This window comes from Cyphomyrmex costatus, unplaced genomic scaffold (assembly GCF_001594065.2).
Source record: "Cyphomyrmex costatus isolate MS0001 unplaced genomic scaffold, Ccosl1.0 scaffold51, whole genome shotgun sequence".
Classification (NCBI taxonomy): Eukaryota; Metazoa; Arthropoda; class Insecta; order Hymenoptera; family Formicidae; genus Cyphomyrmex; species Cyphomyrmex costatus.
In genome coordinates, this window is record NW_017279354.1 from 1,665,321 (window position 1) to 1,685,170 (window position 19,850).

Here is a 19,850-nt window from a genome sequence, read left to right on the forward strand (position 1 = left end):
TCACAGTTTTAGTACTTTTCGTGTATAGGTGTAGGCATCAATTATTTTATTTTTACTATATTTTATATATATAATATAATAATATGCAATAACAGAATACAATAAATATGCTGCAGTGTAAAAGTTTTCATTATTGAATTATTAAATACAGCAGTACTATTTAATTATTTGTGACGGCTCAGCAGGTTATATTTCGTTTGCGTATATTGCAACATCCATTTAATAATTTCATAGGAAGGAGAGATTTGATAACAATTGCATTAAAAATGTTTTAATTACATAATTATACATAAAAGTATAAAGATATAACATAAATTATTTTATCTGTATTATTATATTTTGTTTATAAAATATATGTAATAGTAGATAAAATAATTTGTCACACTTTTATATTTTTATATATAATTATTTAATTAAAACATTGTTAATGCAATTGTTATTAAATTTCTTCTTCCTACAACAACATTAAATGGATTTTGCAATATGCGCAAACGAAATAATCTGCCGGGTCGTCAGAAATAATTAAATGGTACTGCTGTATTTAATAATCCAATAATGAAAACTTTTACTGCGGCATATTTACGTGTTAACCTATGTTACGAACATTAAAGCGATGCAAAGTCGCCCGTAACATGAGTAAACGCGTCAATGTCGTGCACCCGGGTGAGTCTAATTAAAATTTTTTGCGCGCAACCGCTAGAGCATAGTTAATTGTGCAGTGGCTGTTGATGTTGCAATCAGACGCCCGACAGCGTCGAATAGCGCGCTTATTACGGTATAATACCGAGCACAAAGCATACGATTAGATTCGGGGGCGGATAGGTCTTAGCTTGCATCAAACCGCACGAACGTGTCTGCATTATATAGCATTATATAGCAGATAGCTAAGAGCAAAAATTCTGAAATCTTGAAAGCGTTCAAGATGCATCGCCCTGAACTTTAGGAGTAATGCTTTCTTGTGATTGAAATTGAGTTTCATTTCCGCGTGCGATTTATTTGTGTCTGATAAAATGGACTTGTAAATGTAAAGCTGTAACTTATTGATTTGCACTTTAATAAATATTCGAGTTTTTAGGCATTATAAAATGCATTTTTCCGAAAACATGCAACATATTCATTCAACGTAACGTGCAATTATTTATTAATGAAGAGGTAACTGTAAAAGGAATTATATTTCAATCAGAGCACATTTCACGAGTACGAGTGGCAACGTGTGTAAAAATTCATTTATTCCAACGTACCTCTAAAAAAAAATTTCTACGATTTTTTTAACTCTGATGACGTAATTCATCTTGTCGAACCTGAAAATGAAAATATTGAGGCATTAATTGTGGTATGGAATTTTCTCTGCAGCGGAGAGAATAATAATCGGTCGCTGATCGATTGACGATTAGTACGACGTCAAGTGCACTGCCGCGTATCGGAATCGTTAATTCGTCAAAGGAGTCCGAGGAGGGGACAGCACGGGAAAGTTTATTCTTTGGACGGCATCGATGATATTGACGGTCTCGCATTGAAACTCATTATGAAGCGTGATTAATTTGCAAGAATTAAACAGTTTGCATTAGTATACTTTATCGAGAAATATAAAATCCATGTAAAATACTACAAGCTACTTTCTCAGAAACTATTAACGACTTCTTTTTTCTTTTTTTTTTTTTTTTGAGAAGTTAAACTCCGTTAAAGCTCTTTGTAAAGCAAATAAGTTACAATTGCCAGACTCCTTAGAAAGGCAGGAGAGCACACTTCCATTTTTTTGTGAAATGATGCACGAACTTTTCCATGCTTCGTAGCTTTTTGAAAGCAGATAATCCTTATCTGAAATATTTCACCGTGTCCGAAGAGAAATACAGTCAGAAAATGTAATGAAAAATAACTTTCACAATAATACTTTTGATAGAGTGTTTCAATAAATTTTTAAATTGCAAAAAAGAGAATTCTATCATTGGCCTATAGTAGTTGTCATTATCACAATATTGTAATAATAAAAGTTTCCGAAAGAACGATTTGTAATATCTACTTTATCTGAACCACTCTATATATATAACGACAAGCTTATACATTTCAGCAAAATCCGCTCAAGCGGGATTGAGATGTAATCTTGGGAAATCTCGGGAAATACCTAATCATAATCTCGCAGATCTTAATAATGTATAAAACAAAGTTTTATTCTTACATTTCTTGCTATATGAACACTAATAATAAATATGGTATATGTAAGAAGTAATACTTTAATCCATGCTTGAATAGATTTGAATTCAAACTGATCGATAAATTGGAGAATATCATTTCTTCCTAAATGGTCTTTGTATTTCTTTGTTTTTCTTTTCAAATTATTTATCTCTCGCACGACGTTGTAATACTATTCTTTTTAAAGCGATATACGATTTAACAGCGACAATTTTCGCTGGAAAAATTTATCCGATAACCGGGATATCACACAACCCATTAACGTCGGAGTCATAACGGCGGAGTTGCTATTACGTCGAAAGACTGAAGAAATTCGATTCATTGTTCTGAGAAAACGAGTCGGGAGGCGCGCGTGAGCTGCGACGAAAGCAATCTCGTTTCGTGTCCACGAGCCCGTAATCGGATTTCTCGCGTTCACCGTGGTCGAAGTTAACGCGCATCTCTGCGGAGTGGCGCGTACTTTGCCGGCCAGCAACCGAAGCCTCGAACGACGGCTGACCCGGGAGAATGATGGATTTCCTAAATAGAGGAAGCTCGAAGCGCGAGCGAGCGAGCAAACGCACTGGCCGAGCTCCAGAAACCACCCCCCGATTGACATTTATGCGTTATTAATGCATCGGAAACATTTCACCCCGATTGCCGCGACAATGGATTTAATCGTATATCGGGAAGTAACATGCACACGCCGCGCCGCGCGTTTCGGTGTGCTGCATCGAGTGAATATCCGGTATACATCAGGTATCCCAGAGGTAGAGCGCTTTGTGTGTCAGCGCTTTTTCTCCACATGTCCCCCGACCCTTCGCACCACCACTCGAATGCCACTCGCGACGATTTGGCGAAGATCCAAAATCTTTTTATTAACTATATAATTAGAACGGAGTAGATGTTTCATTGAGCGCAGATCATCCTACGTAATCAATCGACATTTACGTTAGCATTCCTTTAAGTAGAAGAAAATAGAGATTTAAAAACAATTATTTGAATCGTTTTCCCTGGATCTAGATAAGAAGAAAAGAGACTTATGTCTTTCTTACAATTAGTATAAAAGAAAAATAAATATAAAAAATTTTATGTGTATTTTTCTTTTATGCCAAGAAAAACATAAATGTTATATTTAATGACTTTTAATATTATTTCTTTCTCCTTTTTCACTCTTTTCTTTTTATTTAGATTCGGAGAGAAAAAAGATCCTTCCGATATATATAATCATCTGATAATAACAGACTTTATAAAAAACTAAAATAAAATATTAGAGTGTATAATATTTTTTTTAGAAATCGGTCTAATTATGAAAATAATTCATCGTCAATATTTTTGATCTACCTTCTGGACATTTAAAAATAATAATTTCTGATTTGAGATTCTATCTAATTATCATTTAAGCAAACTCCCAAGAGAAATTTTTTTGAGATTCCATGTAATTACTTCCTAAGCAAACCTACTAAGAGGAAATTTTTGATTGGCAATTAAACGAGAAAAATTGGAGCGCAAGCGACTGAACCGGAACTTTCCGATTGATTTCTGAATGTAATTAATTACGCACCACTAACTGTGCTCTTATTACCGAGAAAATTTATACCTAAGAAAATGGGGTATTTGAAACATTATCTTTTTAATAATATTATGTCTAATAATATTATATCACAAGCTTTTTAGGGGTTCTTCTTTGAAAAATTTCTATTAATAAGTTCCACAAAATCTCAACCTTATAAAAATTTAATTTCAGATAGGTTTTAATTTGTAGTCAAGAATCCTAAAATGTTTAACTTCTTCTCCATTCGCAAGTTTCCAAAACACTCGGAATCAGAGCCAAACCTCGAAGACATCCTATGCTGTGCACTTGAAACTGATTATCCTGTATTATTACTATTTGCGAAAAGAGGGTCTTAGCGCAATTTATCGAATTTATTTTTGAACTCCTAACTCAAGGGAAATTCTTGATCCTTGGCACACGAATGGGCAGCCCACTCGCATATTCCGACCGATTTATGCCAGATTTGCATAGCTGAGATTGCATTTTACTTTTAAATCCTACGCCGCGGAACTGCCCGGCTCGTCGTCATTTCCTAAGTTATAGCGCTCGACGATATTCAATTTTTCCGAATGGCACCTTCATCGTAGCCATCCGCCGCTCGTATTCGCCGCCTTTTATCCCAAAAGCTCGCGAGCCCCGCAATAATGATCCTTTGAAGGTAAACTCAGCCTTTCTGAATATCGATAGTGACACTCGATGGAGCGTTGAGGAAATTTAGATTGCGATATTCATTGACGCTCCGTCCGTGAGAGATAATTAAACGGCGCGGCATGAATTTTGCAGAGTTGTCGGAGGATGATTGTGAATATAGTATTTTATATTAGCGACGAGAATATTGTCGAGGGAATTTTAATGAGTTCAGGTCATCTCACAAAGATCACAAAGGTGTGTGTTCGCACGACTTCATCATAGCCATAAATAATAATATTTGCCTCTCATGCTTTTTACTTTCTTTCATTTATTCGACCAACGTCCGATAACGTAATCGCGCATTCACGTCGAGAATTAATTAGGCACTCGATGAAAGTCAACGCGAAATTTATAGATGTAAGAGAGATTTAGTAATTCCGCCAGTCTCTTAATACGCGTATATAGCCAGCTGCTGGTCCGAACTGAGAAACTAGGAAACGGACATCCTGCTCGAAGCATACAAGGCATCTTGTGATTAACGCCTCGCAGATATTGCACAATAACACCACGACATCTGTTGCGCTTGGTATTAAGTTAGATTTCGCAGATCCGTAATATCGCACTTGCAAATAACGTCGGCAAGCGACACGCGCCTAAGTGCAAATCCGAGTCTTGAGCTTTCACATTCACTGCGCGAAACGTATTCACCCCATACACTTATGGATAAGCCAGTACCGAACAAACGTTGAAACAAACGAAGAATGGAGAGTAAAATGTGCACACACTTCCTAAGAGGAACATACAAAACAGAAGTGTTCGTTATTATCATGATTTGCTATGTAATCGCAAGTATTTTAACTAACAAGAATTAAGCGCCCTGCTCTTTTTCTCTCGTATCGCATATTTATAAGATTTGTTGATGCATAAGTAAAGATTTATTTACCTATATTTCGTCAACTCGGTAAATATTATTGGTTTTTTACGATTCTTTTTTATCAAATATAAAATATTATTTGATTTCAAATTTTCCACCGCGCTGTGAATATTGAAATGAAAAAAGTTACGTTAATTAAGCAAAGCTACATATATTATATATTATCAAATTAATACTTTTGCTTCCGCGGGTATTTTCGTCGAAAACGTTATGCGGGGAAGGATTATCTTCATGTTTTGATATATCAACATAATTTTTAGATTAAAATATACTGCACAATCGGCACTATTTGAACATAACATTTACTTGACAGAACATCAAAATGTTTAACTAGCTCGTATTTCCAAAGAAATACAGAAAAGCTATAAAGATACCAGAAACACATCTATAATCATAACACATAGAAAACCATCTTCCTGATTTTTGAAAATTGATCTTTCGAAAATAATCGACCACAGTCTCAGTGATTTTCGGTTTCTTTCTCCTATATTTATGAACAGCGTGTATAGAAAGAGAATCCTCCAGAGAAACGACTCCGTATCAAGTTGCTTCTCCTCCTGCTGAGAAGTAAACTACAATATTCACGAAACGTTGGCACTTAACGATGTATCAAGATACGGAGATAATCCATAAACCGCGGGCTTTTCTTCAGGTTACTAATTCTTTTCATAGTAAATTATATAAAATAGTATTTATATAAAAATTGTATATATGTATAATCTTTTAAATACAGATTAGAGTTTTTTCCACTATTTTCAGCACTTAACTTGAACAGATCCGCTCTGAAAAATATGCTTGCTCTTAAACAGGTACAGAGCTGCAACATTGAAGATTCATCTGCATTCGTAATTATTTACTTTCTCGGATGTTGTCCAGTTTTAACGTACGTAATTCTACAGATATAAAACAATTTTTATTATGTAGAAGATTGCAAAGAATTTAACAAATTAAATTGCATTGCGTTTCTTTCTGTCTGCACCGTTGTCGTGTTATCTTGTCCGGCCAAAGAACTGTCAGTCGGATGATCTGTAATCGACAAAAAAGATTTTTCACAAAATATCTCTTTAGCGCTCTGGGTATCTCAACAAGACAAACAAACACCATCGCCAGAGGCTAACGAATGAAGACGAATGACTGCCAGCATACAGAAAATGACACGTGCGTTGACCAGGTCGCGGAGGTGGCTGAAAAATAGGAAAACTCATTTCGCCGTCGGGTAAATTGCGGGGGCGCGGAAAAGTTCCAAGTGCGAAATATGATTAACGGATGAGCGAGCGCTTCCAACTCGCGTCCGCCTGCGCATACGACGTACTTATCTGCGAGCCCGGTGGAGGTAAATGGCGAAATGTAACGTGATTTGAGTGTGCACGGCACTGTGCGGCCTGCTACGTGTTTTTCGCAATAAAAGCCCGAGAAATATCGCACGCTACCGTGATTTGTATGGGTGCAAATGGTTCGCGTCGCGTCCAGATCGTCGGACGTAATTATTTGTTTCAAATATTTTGCCCAAAACATGAGCGGCATCAGTTTGTTGAAATGTTTTGTAACATAATCATGGAAATATTTTATACAAACTGTATATATACGTAACTGTAAGTAAATTTAATTTTAATCCTTCGACAAAAGCGCAGTTTGTTAGTATCATTTTTACATTTTAGTTATACGTTTTGTTAGCGATGAATTTCGATATATTTTTATTTCTGTTTTATCTCTCTATATTTTTCTACCACACACCATTTGCTAATTTTAATAAACAATTTTCTTTAATTAAGTATTTTGGAAATAAAAGATACTGAATATCTACTAAAGTCCATGCGTGTATTTGAAGAGGAGAAAAATTTTTATAATAAAATGTAACACGTCATCGCAACTGAAACATAAATGCATTCTAAATAACTGCAACGTAAATGTATTCATCTTTGTAATCTTTTGATCCCCTGTAGCTAGGAAAGAGAGAATCGTAATTTATGACATTGTATTATTACAACGGCATTGAATTGGAATTAAAGTTATATATAGAATTTTATTTAAGATATATTTTACCAGAAAGTTGACCAGAAAGGATAATCCTCGTAGCCACGATAAGAAGCTTATGGCAATTGGCACTGTGAAAACTTTTCTCCGAGTTTGAAAAATCACACATAGCATTCTGTTGTGCGAGATACGTGCGAAAACATTTATAAGAGACGGCAGTTTACGCCATCATTTAACAATCCCACAGTAATCGAAGGATTCATCCCGATGGTGAGTCGTAACAGAAAACGCTGAAGAAGGAAATTGAAAAATAGAGTCTTAACTGAATCCAACTATCTGTTACCCATCCCAATACACCGTGTTAAGAAAAAAGTTGACTACCCCATCTGTGAGGTGAGGTCAGAGTAGCGAGAGAGAAGAGCGAAGGAGAAGACACGAATTGGTTGGAAACTCCGATTCGATTTCGCCTCTGTTTTCTCGCCAGTTGCTACAACTGAGCGGAAACGTCTTGCAACGAAATCGAACGACAGCGTTTAAAACTGTTTTTGACATACGAAACTTACCCCTAAGAATTTCGAAAGTTGCAATACACATGCATGTATATAATATTATTCACTGAGAGAAAAATATAGTTGCAAATACTATAATTTAATTATAATTTATAATCATTTCTTGGGTCAACTATAAAATAATTGTTTTAACCATGCACGTTACAGCTGCTTCAAAATCGAAATACGATCATTAAAACTATAACTTGCATTAAGTTTTCTTTACCATTATTTTAAATTAGTTTTTCCTTATCATATCTCTTAGTTATTATTATCATGTAATAGTAACGAATGTTAAGAAAATAATTACATTCACTATAATGATAATTGCATTTATTACATATAAAAATGATTATTTTTATTTACCATTCGTATCTTAACATTTTACTATATTAATAGTTTAGATTATCATAATTTATAGTAAAATTTTTCCATATTTGAGAAAACTATACATATAAAGTTATTATTACTAATATTATAATCACATTAAAATGGAACCCCACCCATAATTTTTTAATCATGCAATTATAGTCATAAGTACCAAATACTTTAAAATATTTTATACAATTTTATTGCATTCCTAAGCGGATTATTTAAATAATAAATAAGCTAAACTAAGCAAAGTTAAAAGAAAAATTATCCGACGAAAAAGAAATTTAGGAGAGAATAATATACCTTTATTTTTATTCTACCTATATGCAATTTCATTGCATTCCTAAGCGGATTATTTAAATAATAAATAAGCTAAACTAAGCAAAGTTAAATGAAAAATTATCCGACGAAAAAGAAATTTAGGAGAGAATAATATACCTTTATTTTTATTCTACCTCTTCTATTTACATTTTCCTCGTTTTTATTTTTAGATGCTTTCCATGCTTCCTTATATTCAAACCGTTGGAGCTAATTGAGATTAATATATAATATATAAAGATAATGCGATCAATTAAGCGCATTATTTTTGACATGAATAAACAAATAATAAAAAAAAAAGTGCGATATATGTATTCTGTGCATGAGAAATGCATTTAACAACAAAGCTAATCTGAACTTCAAAATTGGGTCTTTCATCCTGAATATGATGTTTTTTCCGAATGAGATGTGAAGCGCAAGATGCAATCCATAATATCCAATTTGAAATTATTGAATCTTGTCGCATTTCATTGGCGCTTTTTGCAATCGCGAAAAGCATATTTATTCACAGCTCGATACGCTATTGAATCACGCAGTAGCGCACAATCAAATTCTGGTTATTTACGAAGCACGCAAAGCGCGCAGTATTCACACGCGGACATGGAAAGAGGTCAAAAAAAGTCCAGTACAGTGCCTTTACCAATAATTCTTGTTGACGCAAGAAGCAATCATCTGCATCACGACATGAATATTAAATTCGCGATTTAGCGCACGCCGAGATCTGACAGGATTATAAAGTATATATATGTATTTTAAAACATAGCAAAATTAACTCGTTAAAACAAGAATATACACAATAATTTTACAATTATATACAGTATAACGGAAAGAACGTGTTACTAGAAAGGTATCTAAAAATTTAACTAGATACAGATTTAAAAATAATTTTGTTCAGACCATCAAATTATGTAGGTCCCTTAAACTGTTAGAATATTAAAACTTTTTATAGTGTTGTTATTAACGTTCAAGTATTTTACATATTTATTTTGATGGTGTAACATCTAACTGACTAACAAAATTATATATATTTTTTTCAGATCTCTCTGTAGCTAAATATTTAAATATTTTATAAAAATTGTTTTTCTCATACATATTATTTTATCATTAGCCCTATTGAAAACTCCTTGGAGAACGAATTTTTAACATGACAATTTTAAATCATAAAAACTCGATTTTTTTCACTATGGACCTCTTTCACCACTCCGATTAACGTTAATCGATAGTTAACTCAATCATCACGATTGCCAACGTGAGAACTAAATACAGTTTATCTCGAAAGAGGAACAGAGAGGAGTTGTGATACATTAAACTGCTATTGGCACTTCTGTGAATTAATCGTCGATTAATTTAATCAGAGTTGGCGAAAGAGGCCCTATATAAATGTACATGTATATTTCAATCTACTTTTACTATCAAAACAGTCAATTATCACACAATTTATATCATTTATTAATCATTATTATGAACAATAAAAATCACAATAAACTAAATCATACTTAAACAATATGTCGACAATAGTTCGAATCCCTGGAACATTCTCGAAATCTTTACGCTCAAGATCGATTTGTTCATTATCAAATCTGCGTGTTGAGTTTAATGTAAAATTTGTAATCTAGAATGTGTGGAGATTCATTAAATCGTTTAGAATGGACAGTTACGTCAGAATCCAACCATGTTTCACGAACCTGTAACGCACGGAGTCCTCAAAGACATTTAATTTTATTTATTCTCGTTATACTCGTGATTTTTCGACAAAGGAAAAGTTGCGCAGAAAATCAGTGCCGGTCATCCAAATACGAGGAAATATAAATAACGTCTGTGTCACAGAATTTAGATTCAAAAAGCAAATAATGCCGCGGGTCATGTCTTGCACGATTGCGATGTTAAAAGCCATTGGCTTAAATTCCTTGTTGATTCTTTGATAAAATAACAAAATGCCGCTGCAGTCATCCGGGAAACGCTTGTCTAAATCCGATAGTAATGTTACAACCGCTAAGTTATGCGAGGAATTGCCAAAATATCCGACTATTTGGAAAATTCTTAAACTATTTCGTGAATTAACAATGTCGATCATGACAGAGGAAACACTATTATTAAAATCTAAAGTTGTATACACAAAGTTTCATTGCGATGCAGAAATTAATTGTTTTGTGGATAAATAAATAAATTCCGTTTATTTGAAACAACAATCTCTGTATTAAAATGAAAATTTACACATAAATAATTTTAATTATTTAAAATATTTACACAAAAAATTAAGATTTTTGTTATTACCTTTTAAATTTATAACAAACATGTAAGTAAACTATAAAAATTTACACTACTGTATATATAGTTTTAATATTCGTATACATGTTTTAACACGTTTAAAATTTTTTATTTGTTGCAAGAACTACACAGGCAATAATTAGCAATCTCCTTAAGAGAAAACCTTAATGATTCAAACAATAATAATGATAATTAATTTTGATAATTTTTTTAAATATGAATAAAAAATTTTCATTTACACGTGTCTATAATATTTGTAATGTGAATAAAAAGACTACTTGTTTTTATACATCAGAAAATGATTGTGTGTGTGTGAATAACTGCTATTTAATTATACCAAATTTTTCTATTATTACTATCGATTACTGTACATGAGAAAATCCTAATGCATTATTGCTGCACCATAGCGCGTAAATGATACGATATTTGTCGAAGTCGTACGGTTCGTCAGAGATCACGCGAAGCGCGAGAGTAGATGGAGATTAATTCCAGCGCTAATTTAGCGGTAGGTAGCAAATGCGCCGGCTGAAGTGTCCTCTCGGGTAAGCTGCACCTAGAGCCACAAATGAAACTCGCGCTCCATATAGTTAGCACGTTTTCCGCCTCTTCTTCTGTCAGCATCCTTCTTACCTTGGAAGCACAAAAATATGTCGGAACTAGCGTAACAAAATTTCCAACAGAATTATGCCACTTCTGCGATAATCTGCGGTAGCGCCAGTTGCGTTTCGGTTGCATGCGACAGTTTAGAAGAAGAAAAGATTAATCAATAAATAAGGAAAATGTTGTTTTTCACATACACTTGTAAAAATAATTTCGTAATGAGTGAATACTTTGCAAAATATTTTTGACTTTATAGTGTAAAAAATTATCGCAAGTTTTATTAATTTTTTACACAGGATTTTATATACGAGGGGAAATATAGATTCAATTAATATTTTATTTTTCAGATAATATAAAATATGGTCTCTTTAGTACAGATAATTATTTTATACTTTGATTGTAAAATAATTTCTAATACATATAATGCTTCACCAAGCTGTTCCATTATGTATACAGTTAATGGTTTTTCCATTTAAAAAATTTATTAACAATAAAAATAACCCAATAAATTATCAATGTGCGATTTATTCAAAACGTTTATGTTAAAGATATTAATTAATTAAATAAATTTATATGCGACGTCGACTTTAATCAACACTTCGTATAAGAAAATTGAACTATTAAAATATTGAAAATTTTTAATAAATAAAATCTAAATGTTTTAATTAAATTTTTTAAATTATCGATCTGTGTGTGCGTGTTGCTATTACATAATTTAAAAATATGTAAAAATTTGATATAATACTAATTAATATTGTTCACTTTTTTCCAAGTTAGATATTTTGTCTTCTTCCATTTTTATCCAAATATTCGTAATTCAAAGTTGTATCTATTTGATCCGATAATTTACTTGATGTTCGATAAATCGCGCATAAAGCACTCAACGCTTTCCATTTGCATGGCACAAGCCGACACAAGTGATGTCCTATCTTTGTTACTCTCTAAATGCCAAGAAAGATGGAATGATGTTTGTGTTAACTTGTGTCACTAAGTGAAAAGCATCCAATAGGATTGTAACGTACAAAAGTCTGAAGATGACTTAATTCAACCAGACTCCGATTAACTTAATTGGCGGTTAACTCGATTGACAGACGTCCATTTCTAGCAAACTTTAATTTCGATTTAATGTACTTTTTAACTTTTTCGAATTATTAGAACTAGAATATGCGGTAAAAAGTAAATTGAGCAGTTCAAGTAATCTAATATACATTGAAGAAGAATCTTTTAAAGAAATCTCTAATATACAGTATTCGTTGATCTTAATTTTTTTTAATACATAAATCTATTGATAAAAAAAAACATAAATCTATAAACATAAATCTAATAAAAAAAAAAAATTAAATAAATCCATAAAATAAAAAAAATATAAATCCATTGATTAATATTTAATAGTTTTAGCCATACGATTATAATTCACATTTTATGTTTTTCTTTATTAACTACTAACGTCTTATTTAGTTTCCTATGAAACTAAAAGAACCAGTAGCTAAACATATAATTCTATATTCTTTAGAAAACTAGCAGCTAAAAAGTACCTATATAGATAATTTATAAAAATTATAAAATTATATTTATAAAATTATGGCTTTTTAGCTGCAATTTTTCTTAGTTCACTGTAAAATTAGCATTAGTAAAATGTGAAATATTGTTTAAAGCATTGCCTAACAAATTAGAATAATAAATGATTAAAAATATGTCCGAAATTCTGCATTATCTAGATCGCTCGTTCGCGATCGCGCAATTAGCTGCATCCAAGCCAGATGTCACTGTCGGCGAGTTCAGCATTGTTTAGCACACAGTACTCTCTTGGTAATTCACCTATTCCTCGACGGTTACGGGCAACAACGAGTGGTCAGGGTACGATACGCCATGTTTGTGTTGCAGGCAGCGTTGTAGGTGGTGTGCGTGGCGCGGGGTGCGCGGGTATACGTGTCGTCTCTGCTTATTTTTTCTCGCGTATAGTACCTAATGCTCGACCGTTTATTTACGTAGCGTCGCGACGCAGTGCAGAGACCGATCCGCGTGCCGCCAATCCGTCGCGACGAGGCGAGGAGCGCAATAAACGGCGCGCGGTGATCTATCCGTTGTAGCGGTCGTAGCCGCGCACACAACGAGAGTGACTGCGAAGATCTCGGACGCACTCACGACTTACACGGCTAGATGCAATCCCCGTTCCTGCGGAGATTGTTTACGGGTAGGCCCGCGCCGTCGTAAGACGCGTGGTGATCCGCGTGGTGCGTGGATTTCCAGGAACGCGACGTCGTTGTCATTGTCGTCGTCGTCGTCGTCGTCGTCACTTGGTCAGCGACCGCGCAGCGCAATTCGACGCGCCGCGCTATGCCACGCTAAACGTGTGCACTCTTTATAACCTGACAACACGAGCGAAGTACTTCATCCTGTGCATCTCACATTTATCATGCCATTGCATCTTTGATGAAATATTATCAAGCGGTAAGACCCCGTCGCACGTCACACACGTGTTGTTCGACTCTTTCGTTTATCGCTTGATCTCGGCAACACGCGACGCACCATCCATTGTCCAGATAGAATCTTTATCACCACAAAGAACTTAGCCTGAGAACCTTGAAACCAAGCACGTGGCTTATATGCGCATTAAAACAAAGATTGTTCTTATCTTAAGATTGTGTTATTGATGTTTTCTACAGACAATTGCCTGCTATGTTTTTCTATGTATTTTCTATGTTTTCTTATTTGTTGGACAAACATATAAAAATAACGAAAGATACTATTATTAATACAAATATTACAATGTGGTGTCCGTTTACAGGTGCATACTTAATTGAAAAGATATCAAAATGTGGCCAGCACAAAGTAATAATAATTCTAATGCGAACTCCGCGTCAAATGAAAAGAACAATTTACGTACTCTGGGGATGACATCAGCAATCAGTGTAGCTGAACCTAAACCCATGGATATTTCTAGAACCAATGAATTGAAGGAGGCCCTGAAACCCTACAATGTTTTTGAATCTGAAGAAGAATTGAATCATAGGATGGAAATTTTAAGGTATATCTAACAAATTGTCTATAATTGTTTATATAATACTATAGTTATAATATTCTGATAACATTTATAATAGTTAATATTTTATTGATAATAAAAGTACAACTGTGTTTATTTACTTAAAACTTGATTATTCTTATAGCAAACTGAATGCATTGGTTAAACAATGGATAAGAGATACGAGTATAGCTAGAAATATGCCACCTAATGTGGCTGAACAAGTGGGTGGTAAAATATACACGTTCGGTTCATATAGGTTAGGTGTACATCATAAAGGCGCTGACATTGATGCATTGTGTGTTGTACCGCGTCATATATATAGATCAGATTATTTTACGTCCTTTTTCGAATTATTGAAAATGCAAGAAGAAGTTACAGATTTAAGGGTATGTAATATAAGAGAGAATATAATATATGTAATACTACTGCACGCCTTATATTAAATACATTTGTCTCTTCAGAAGAACCTCATATATATATATATATATGTGGTATTGTATTATTTAATTTATATAATTAAATCTTTTATTATCATATTTTCCTATTACATATGTATTTTATTTAAATGTATTAATATTCAATCAAAATGCATGTACATGGAAAGAAAATATGTTTGATTATTTATAAAAGATTGAAAAATTAAGAAAAATATATGCATACAGTCTTTAATGTATATTTAATATGTTTGTGTAATATTTATCATATTACAGGCAGTAGAAGAAGCCTTTGTACCAGTTATAAAAATGAACTTTGATGGCATAGAAATTGACATGCTATTTGCAAAGTTGACTCTTAAGGAAATTCCAGATTCAATGGTTAATAATATTTTATATTTACACAAAAAAGATTCTATGAATGTTATGTCTTACAATAAATTTTTATAAATATTACAGGATCTCAGGGACGACATGCTACTAAAAAATCTTGATCAGAAGTGTGTCAGAAGTCTTAATGGTTGCAGAGTGACGGATGAAATACTACGTTTAGTACCTAATATAGAAAATTTCAGATTGGCTCTTAGAGCTATAAAATTATGGGCAAAACGTAAGATATTGTAACATTTTATTTAATATTGTTTTATAATAACTAACACATAATATATTGCTTATTTCAATATACATTTCTTTATTTTTAGGACATGGCATATATAGTAATGTCTTAGGTTATCTTGGTGGTGTATCTTGGGCAATGTTAGTCGCTCGGACGTGTCAGCTGTATCCCAACGCCGTGGCTGCAACTTTGATAGAAAAATTTTTCCTTGTATTCTCTCAATGGAAGTGGCCACAACCGGTACTTTTAAAACAACCTGATAATGTCAATTTGGGTTATCCAGTTTGGGATCCAAGAGTAAGAATTATAGTTTTAGTATTTAAATAAATATTTCAAATAACACAAAATATCGAGATAATATCATAATAGTGTGTAAAATGTATTATTTTTGTCTTAAACACTTTTTTACTTGTTTAAGGTAAATGTATCAGACAGATATCATCTAATGCCAATAATTACACCAGCATATCCTCAACAAAATTCTACTTTCAATGTGTCTGTATCGACTAGAACCATCATGCAAGAAGCGTTTGAAAACGGACTAGCCATAACGGAAGAAATTATCATGGGTAAAGCAACGTGGGACAAGTTATTCGAACCGCCAAACTTTTTTGGCAAATACAAACATTATATTGTATTATTAGCCAAAAGTTTAAGCGCAGAAGATCAGCTTGAATGGTGCGGCCTTGTTGAGTCAAAAATTCGACATTTAATAGGTAACAGATTAAACATGATGATACATTTACAAGGAACGTACATGTATATATTATTTCTTTTTTTATAACATTTTTTATTTCTTATACATGATAGTTTTAAAATACATTTAGAATACAATTCAACATTCTATATTTGTTACTTTTTCATTGTCTTGTTTTATTTGGTTATCGTAGATAAACGCTATTGAATATAAACAGCAAAAATATAAAAACTGGAATAACTTATACAATTTTTCAGGAAAATAAGGAGTAGTTATTAGTTTTTGTTTTAATCTATGTGTCTCGTAACAGTGAAATTATTTATATATATTTATTATTTATATATATGTATATTATATTACAATACTAATAATCCACGGATGCCAAATTGGCAAAATCATAACCATTCTCACAGGTATGTTGGAAAGGAATCCTCATATTACTTTGGCACACGTTAATCCGGAGGCGTTCCCGCCATTGAATCCCGAATCGGGTAAACATTGTTCTATGTGGTTTATCGGCCTGGCGTTTTCTAAGTGCGAAAAGAGTGAGAAAAGCGAAAAGGGCGAGAACATCAACGTTGATCTCACATACGATATCAAATCCTTTGTGGATACAGGTAGGTTTTTTTACTATAAATTATACACATTTAGAATATATAACTATGTTTGTATGTTTTACAGTTGAAAGGCAAGCGGAACAAATAAATATGTTCAAGGAAGGAATGTGGATTGAGGCTAAACACGTAAAAAGGAAGGACTTGCATACTTATGTATCGCCAAGTTTACTGAAAAAGGAAAGAAAGGTATGAGAAAACATACTTTAATATTTAAATTTTATTTTAACATTATTAATTTTGTTGTTATGTATACTGTATAGAATGTATGCATATATATTATACAAGAGAACATAGGTCTATATTTTATAAGCAATTCAAGTATACTTCACTCACTAGAAATTAAAATTTTAAATATCCAATTGCACATTTACCATACAATTTTTGCAGGTTTCTAGCGGTATGCATCGGAATGGTAACATTGCTGGAAATGGAAATAGTGGTAGTGTATCGCCGCGGAGTCAAGGCGATACAAGTGGCAGGAAGAGATTATCAGATCAGACGCTTGATGCGTGTGGAAAAAAGCGGCGAATCAATGAGGCGGAAGAGCAAGTGGGTAGTATATGTGTTATAAAACACAGTTGAAGGAAAAAGAAAATATTTTAAATTCATTTAGATATAGAATTAAATAAAAAAAAAACGGATATTACGTTTGTACAGAATATTCGGTAATAATCAGATTGCCTCTGATGGGTAAGTAGAGCGGACTAAATTGAAAAAGTTCTGTACTATTTTGCAATTTTTGCAAGTTAATAAAAAATTAATTAGACAGGGATCGCCGATAAGCCAAGCGGATACGTTCATTTGGCGATCTTATTCGATTTCTAATCAATTTCTCGTTAACTATTATAAAAATTGTAAATTTTTACAAAACTTAAACACTGCTTAATCTATTCTACTTACTCATGAAAGGTAATTCGATAATAACCGAACATCTTATATATACATCACTTTGATTGAATTAATTTAATCCTTCTATATACGTTTGTCTTATTCTAGATGGACAACATTATTCATTAAATGTAATTCTTTACACTGTAATTTTTACATAATTCTTCTGTACATCACTTGAATTGGCTAATCTTTTATATAAATGTTTATCCTATTTTAGACGGAGAACACAACGTTAGTCGTTCAATCTTGCGGAGAAGATAGTAATTCTGGCTTCAGTATGGATGAATACAAACCGAATCTATCAACTAATAAGGATGTAAGATATTGTACATATAATGAATAATAATCTAACTTTATGACAGAATAAGATAATTTAAACATAAAAATGAAACATAGTAAGTGAAAAATTTTAATTTATTACAAAAATTTTTTTCTACTATCTTACTAAGTAGAAATAAAAAAAAGGTAGACGCATGATAACACGTAATAGATTTAATTATCTGCTTTTTTACTTTATATTTGTCCGTTGATATTTTTTCCTTTGCTTGACACAGAATTTTAGATGTAAACATTATCAGTAGCAATTTACTTATATATTTCGTTAATTCTAAAAAAATATTCTTAAAGTCAAAAAATAGGAAAATTTATACCCAATAACAAATTAAATAACTTTTTTTATTTCATGAAGGCACTCAATCGTAAAATTTATATTTCATCGAATGGAAATGCATTAAAATAAACATGATATTTTATTCACGATAATTAATAATATGATTCATTCTTCCTTGATGTATACTTGTTGTTTAGGAAGGACCTACTAGTACAACTGCAGTAGCACAGGAAGGATTCGTATGCACTTGATGATCATCGTGGAATTACTATCTCACATCAATCCACAGATGCTCCTCTGGGTCATCTAGACTGTAAACATTTCTCATGCAACCATCCACTGCCCACTGTAAGTTCTTCGTTTCATAAAAGCAAAACAGCGTCACGCGCGATGGAGGAAGCTGTCCAGATGGAATTAATCTAATGATGACGATTTATGTATTTATGTGAGACACTGTAATTAATAGTATTATAAAAAGGAACATCGACAGTCAATGGGAACAATTAGGCTGAAAACTTAAGCAATTGTGCCAGTGTCTGTGATGTCATCTATATCACTGAAGTAATAATTTTGAGACGGATAGTTGAAAGAAATTTGCTACCATGAAGGATAAATCTATTTCGCTTGGAAACAATAGTAATCATACTTTTTATATTTCCTTTTTGTATATATCATTTACATTATTCTTTTTTATTGATAAACACTTCAACAAAAAACTTAAGGTTTAATAATACTTGATGTAACATAATTTTACATAATTTATATGACGAGCAAAAATAGTTTGATCGAGAAAATTACATGTATGGAAATGCCGTATTTTTACATGTATTTCCACATGTTAGAAAAAAAATATAAAATATATTCTTATATATAAAGTGCATTTTTGTAATGCACTGCGAAATATGCTTTAAAAATGCATATGCATATAATTTAGTTGTAAGTAGCTCTGATATACTTTATTACTCGTATGCAAGTCACATGCCGTAATCTGTCTGTTTAGGGACTTGCAAACAGTACAGTACTGTTAGCGTTTTAATACGCTTTACTGTTTATACTAAGTATGAACTATTATTTACGCGATACTTAATGTTGCTATTATTTGTAAGGATTAGGTATTCCACGCAAGTTGCAGAATAGAATATTATTTACTCCCGAGGTTTACCATTGTACACATAAAGAAAGACGCTAATGGTTTACTTCATCACTTTTTGCTATACAACTGTAATGCAATCGACAATGCAATTGCATTACAAGGGTCACCGACACTGGCATAAGCCCGAGGATGTTTCATTTACAGAGTACGTAGATAATAGTCATTTTAAGAAGATAAGAAACTTGCAAATGAAACATCCCAAATAGGCCATTGACTATCTGATTAACGATTATATATTGCGTGAAACAGTTTCGTATGGAGCCGCCTTTTAGTTTTTGCTCAGAAACAAAGTTATAGCTTTAACTTTAGAATCGGGCTGACACTTGGATGATTGAAACCACCTGTCACCAATCGGTGAGTTTTTTCAGGTGTTCAACTACCTTCACTCCCACACAGTCTACGACTCTGATCCTTGATCCTGATTCCGATTATCTTCTCG

The 19,850-nt window shown here is 32.8% G+C and overlaps 1 protein-coding gene across 1 annotated transcript; it reads left to right on the forward strand.

The window, feature by feature from the left end:
• The first annotated feature begins 13,651 nt into the window (after positions 1-13,651).
• On the forward strand, positions 13,652-18,702 carry hrg (poly(A) polymerase hiiragi). The gene is made up of 12 exons (XM_018546034.1): positions 13,652-13,819; positions 14,157-14,396; positions 14,536-14,779; positions 15,104-15,208; positions 15,287-15,437; positions 15,529-15,740; positions 15,862-16,159; positions 16,554-16,757; positions 16,822-16,943; positions 17,145-17,306; positions 17,866-17,964; positions 18,456-18,702. Exons 2-12 carry the CDS (start codon positions 14,185-14,187, stop codon positions 18,507-18,509), a joined length of 1,863 nt encoding a protein of 620 aa, XP_018401536.1. The 5' UTR covers positions 13,652-13,819; positions 14,157-14,184; the 3' UTR covers positions 18,510-18,702.
• The last annotated feature ends 1,148 nt before the right edge of the window (positions 18,703-19,850 follow it).

Coding starts and splice junctions, on each gene's coding strand:
- hrg (XM_018546034.1), top strand. CDS start 14,185: ATGTGGCCAGCACAAAGTAATAATAATTCTAATGCGAACTCCGCGTCA. Junction 15,209..15,286: donor AGGAAATTCCAGATTCAATG/GTTAATAATATT, acceptor TAAATATTACAG/GATCTCAGGGACGACATGCT. Junction 15,438..15,528: donor TATAAAATTATGGGCAAAAC/GTAAGATATTGT, acceptor CTTTATTTTTAG/GACATGGCATATATAGTAAT.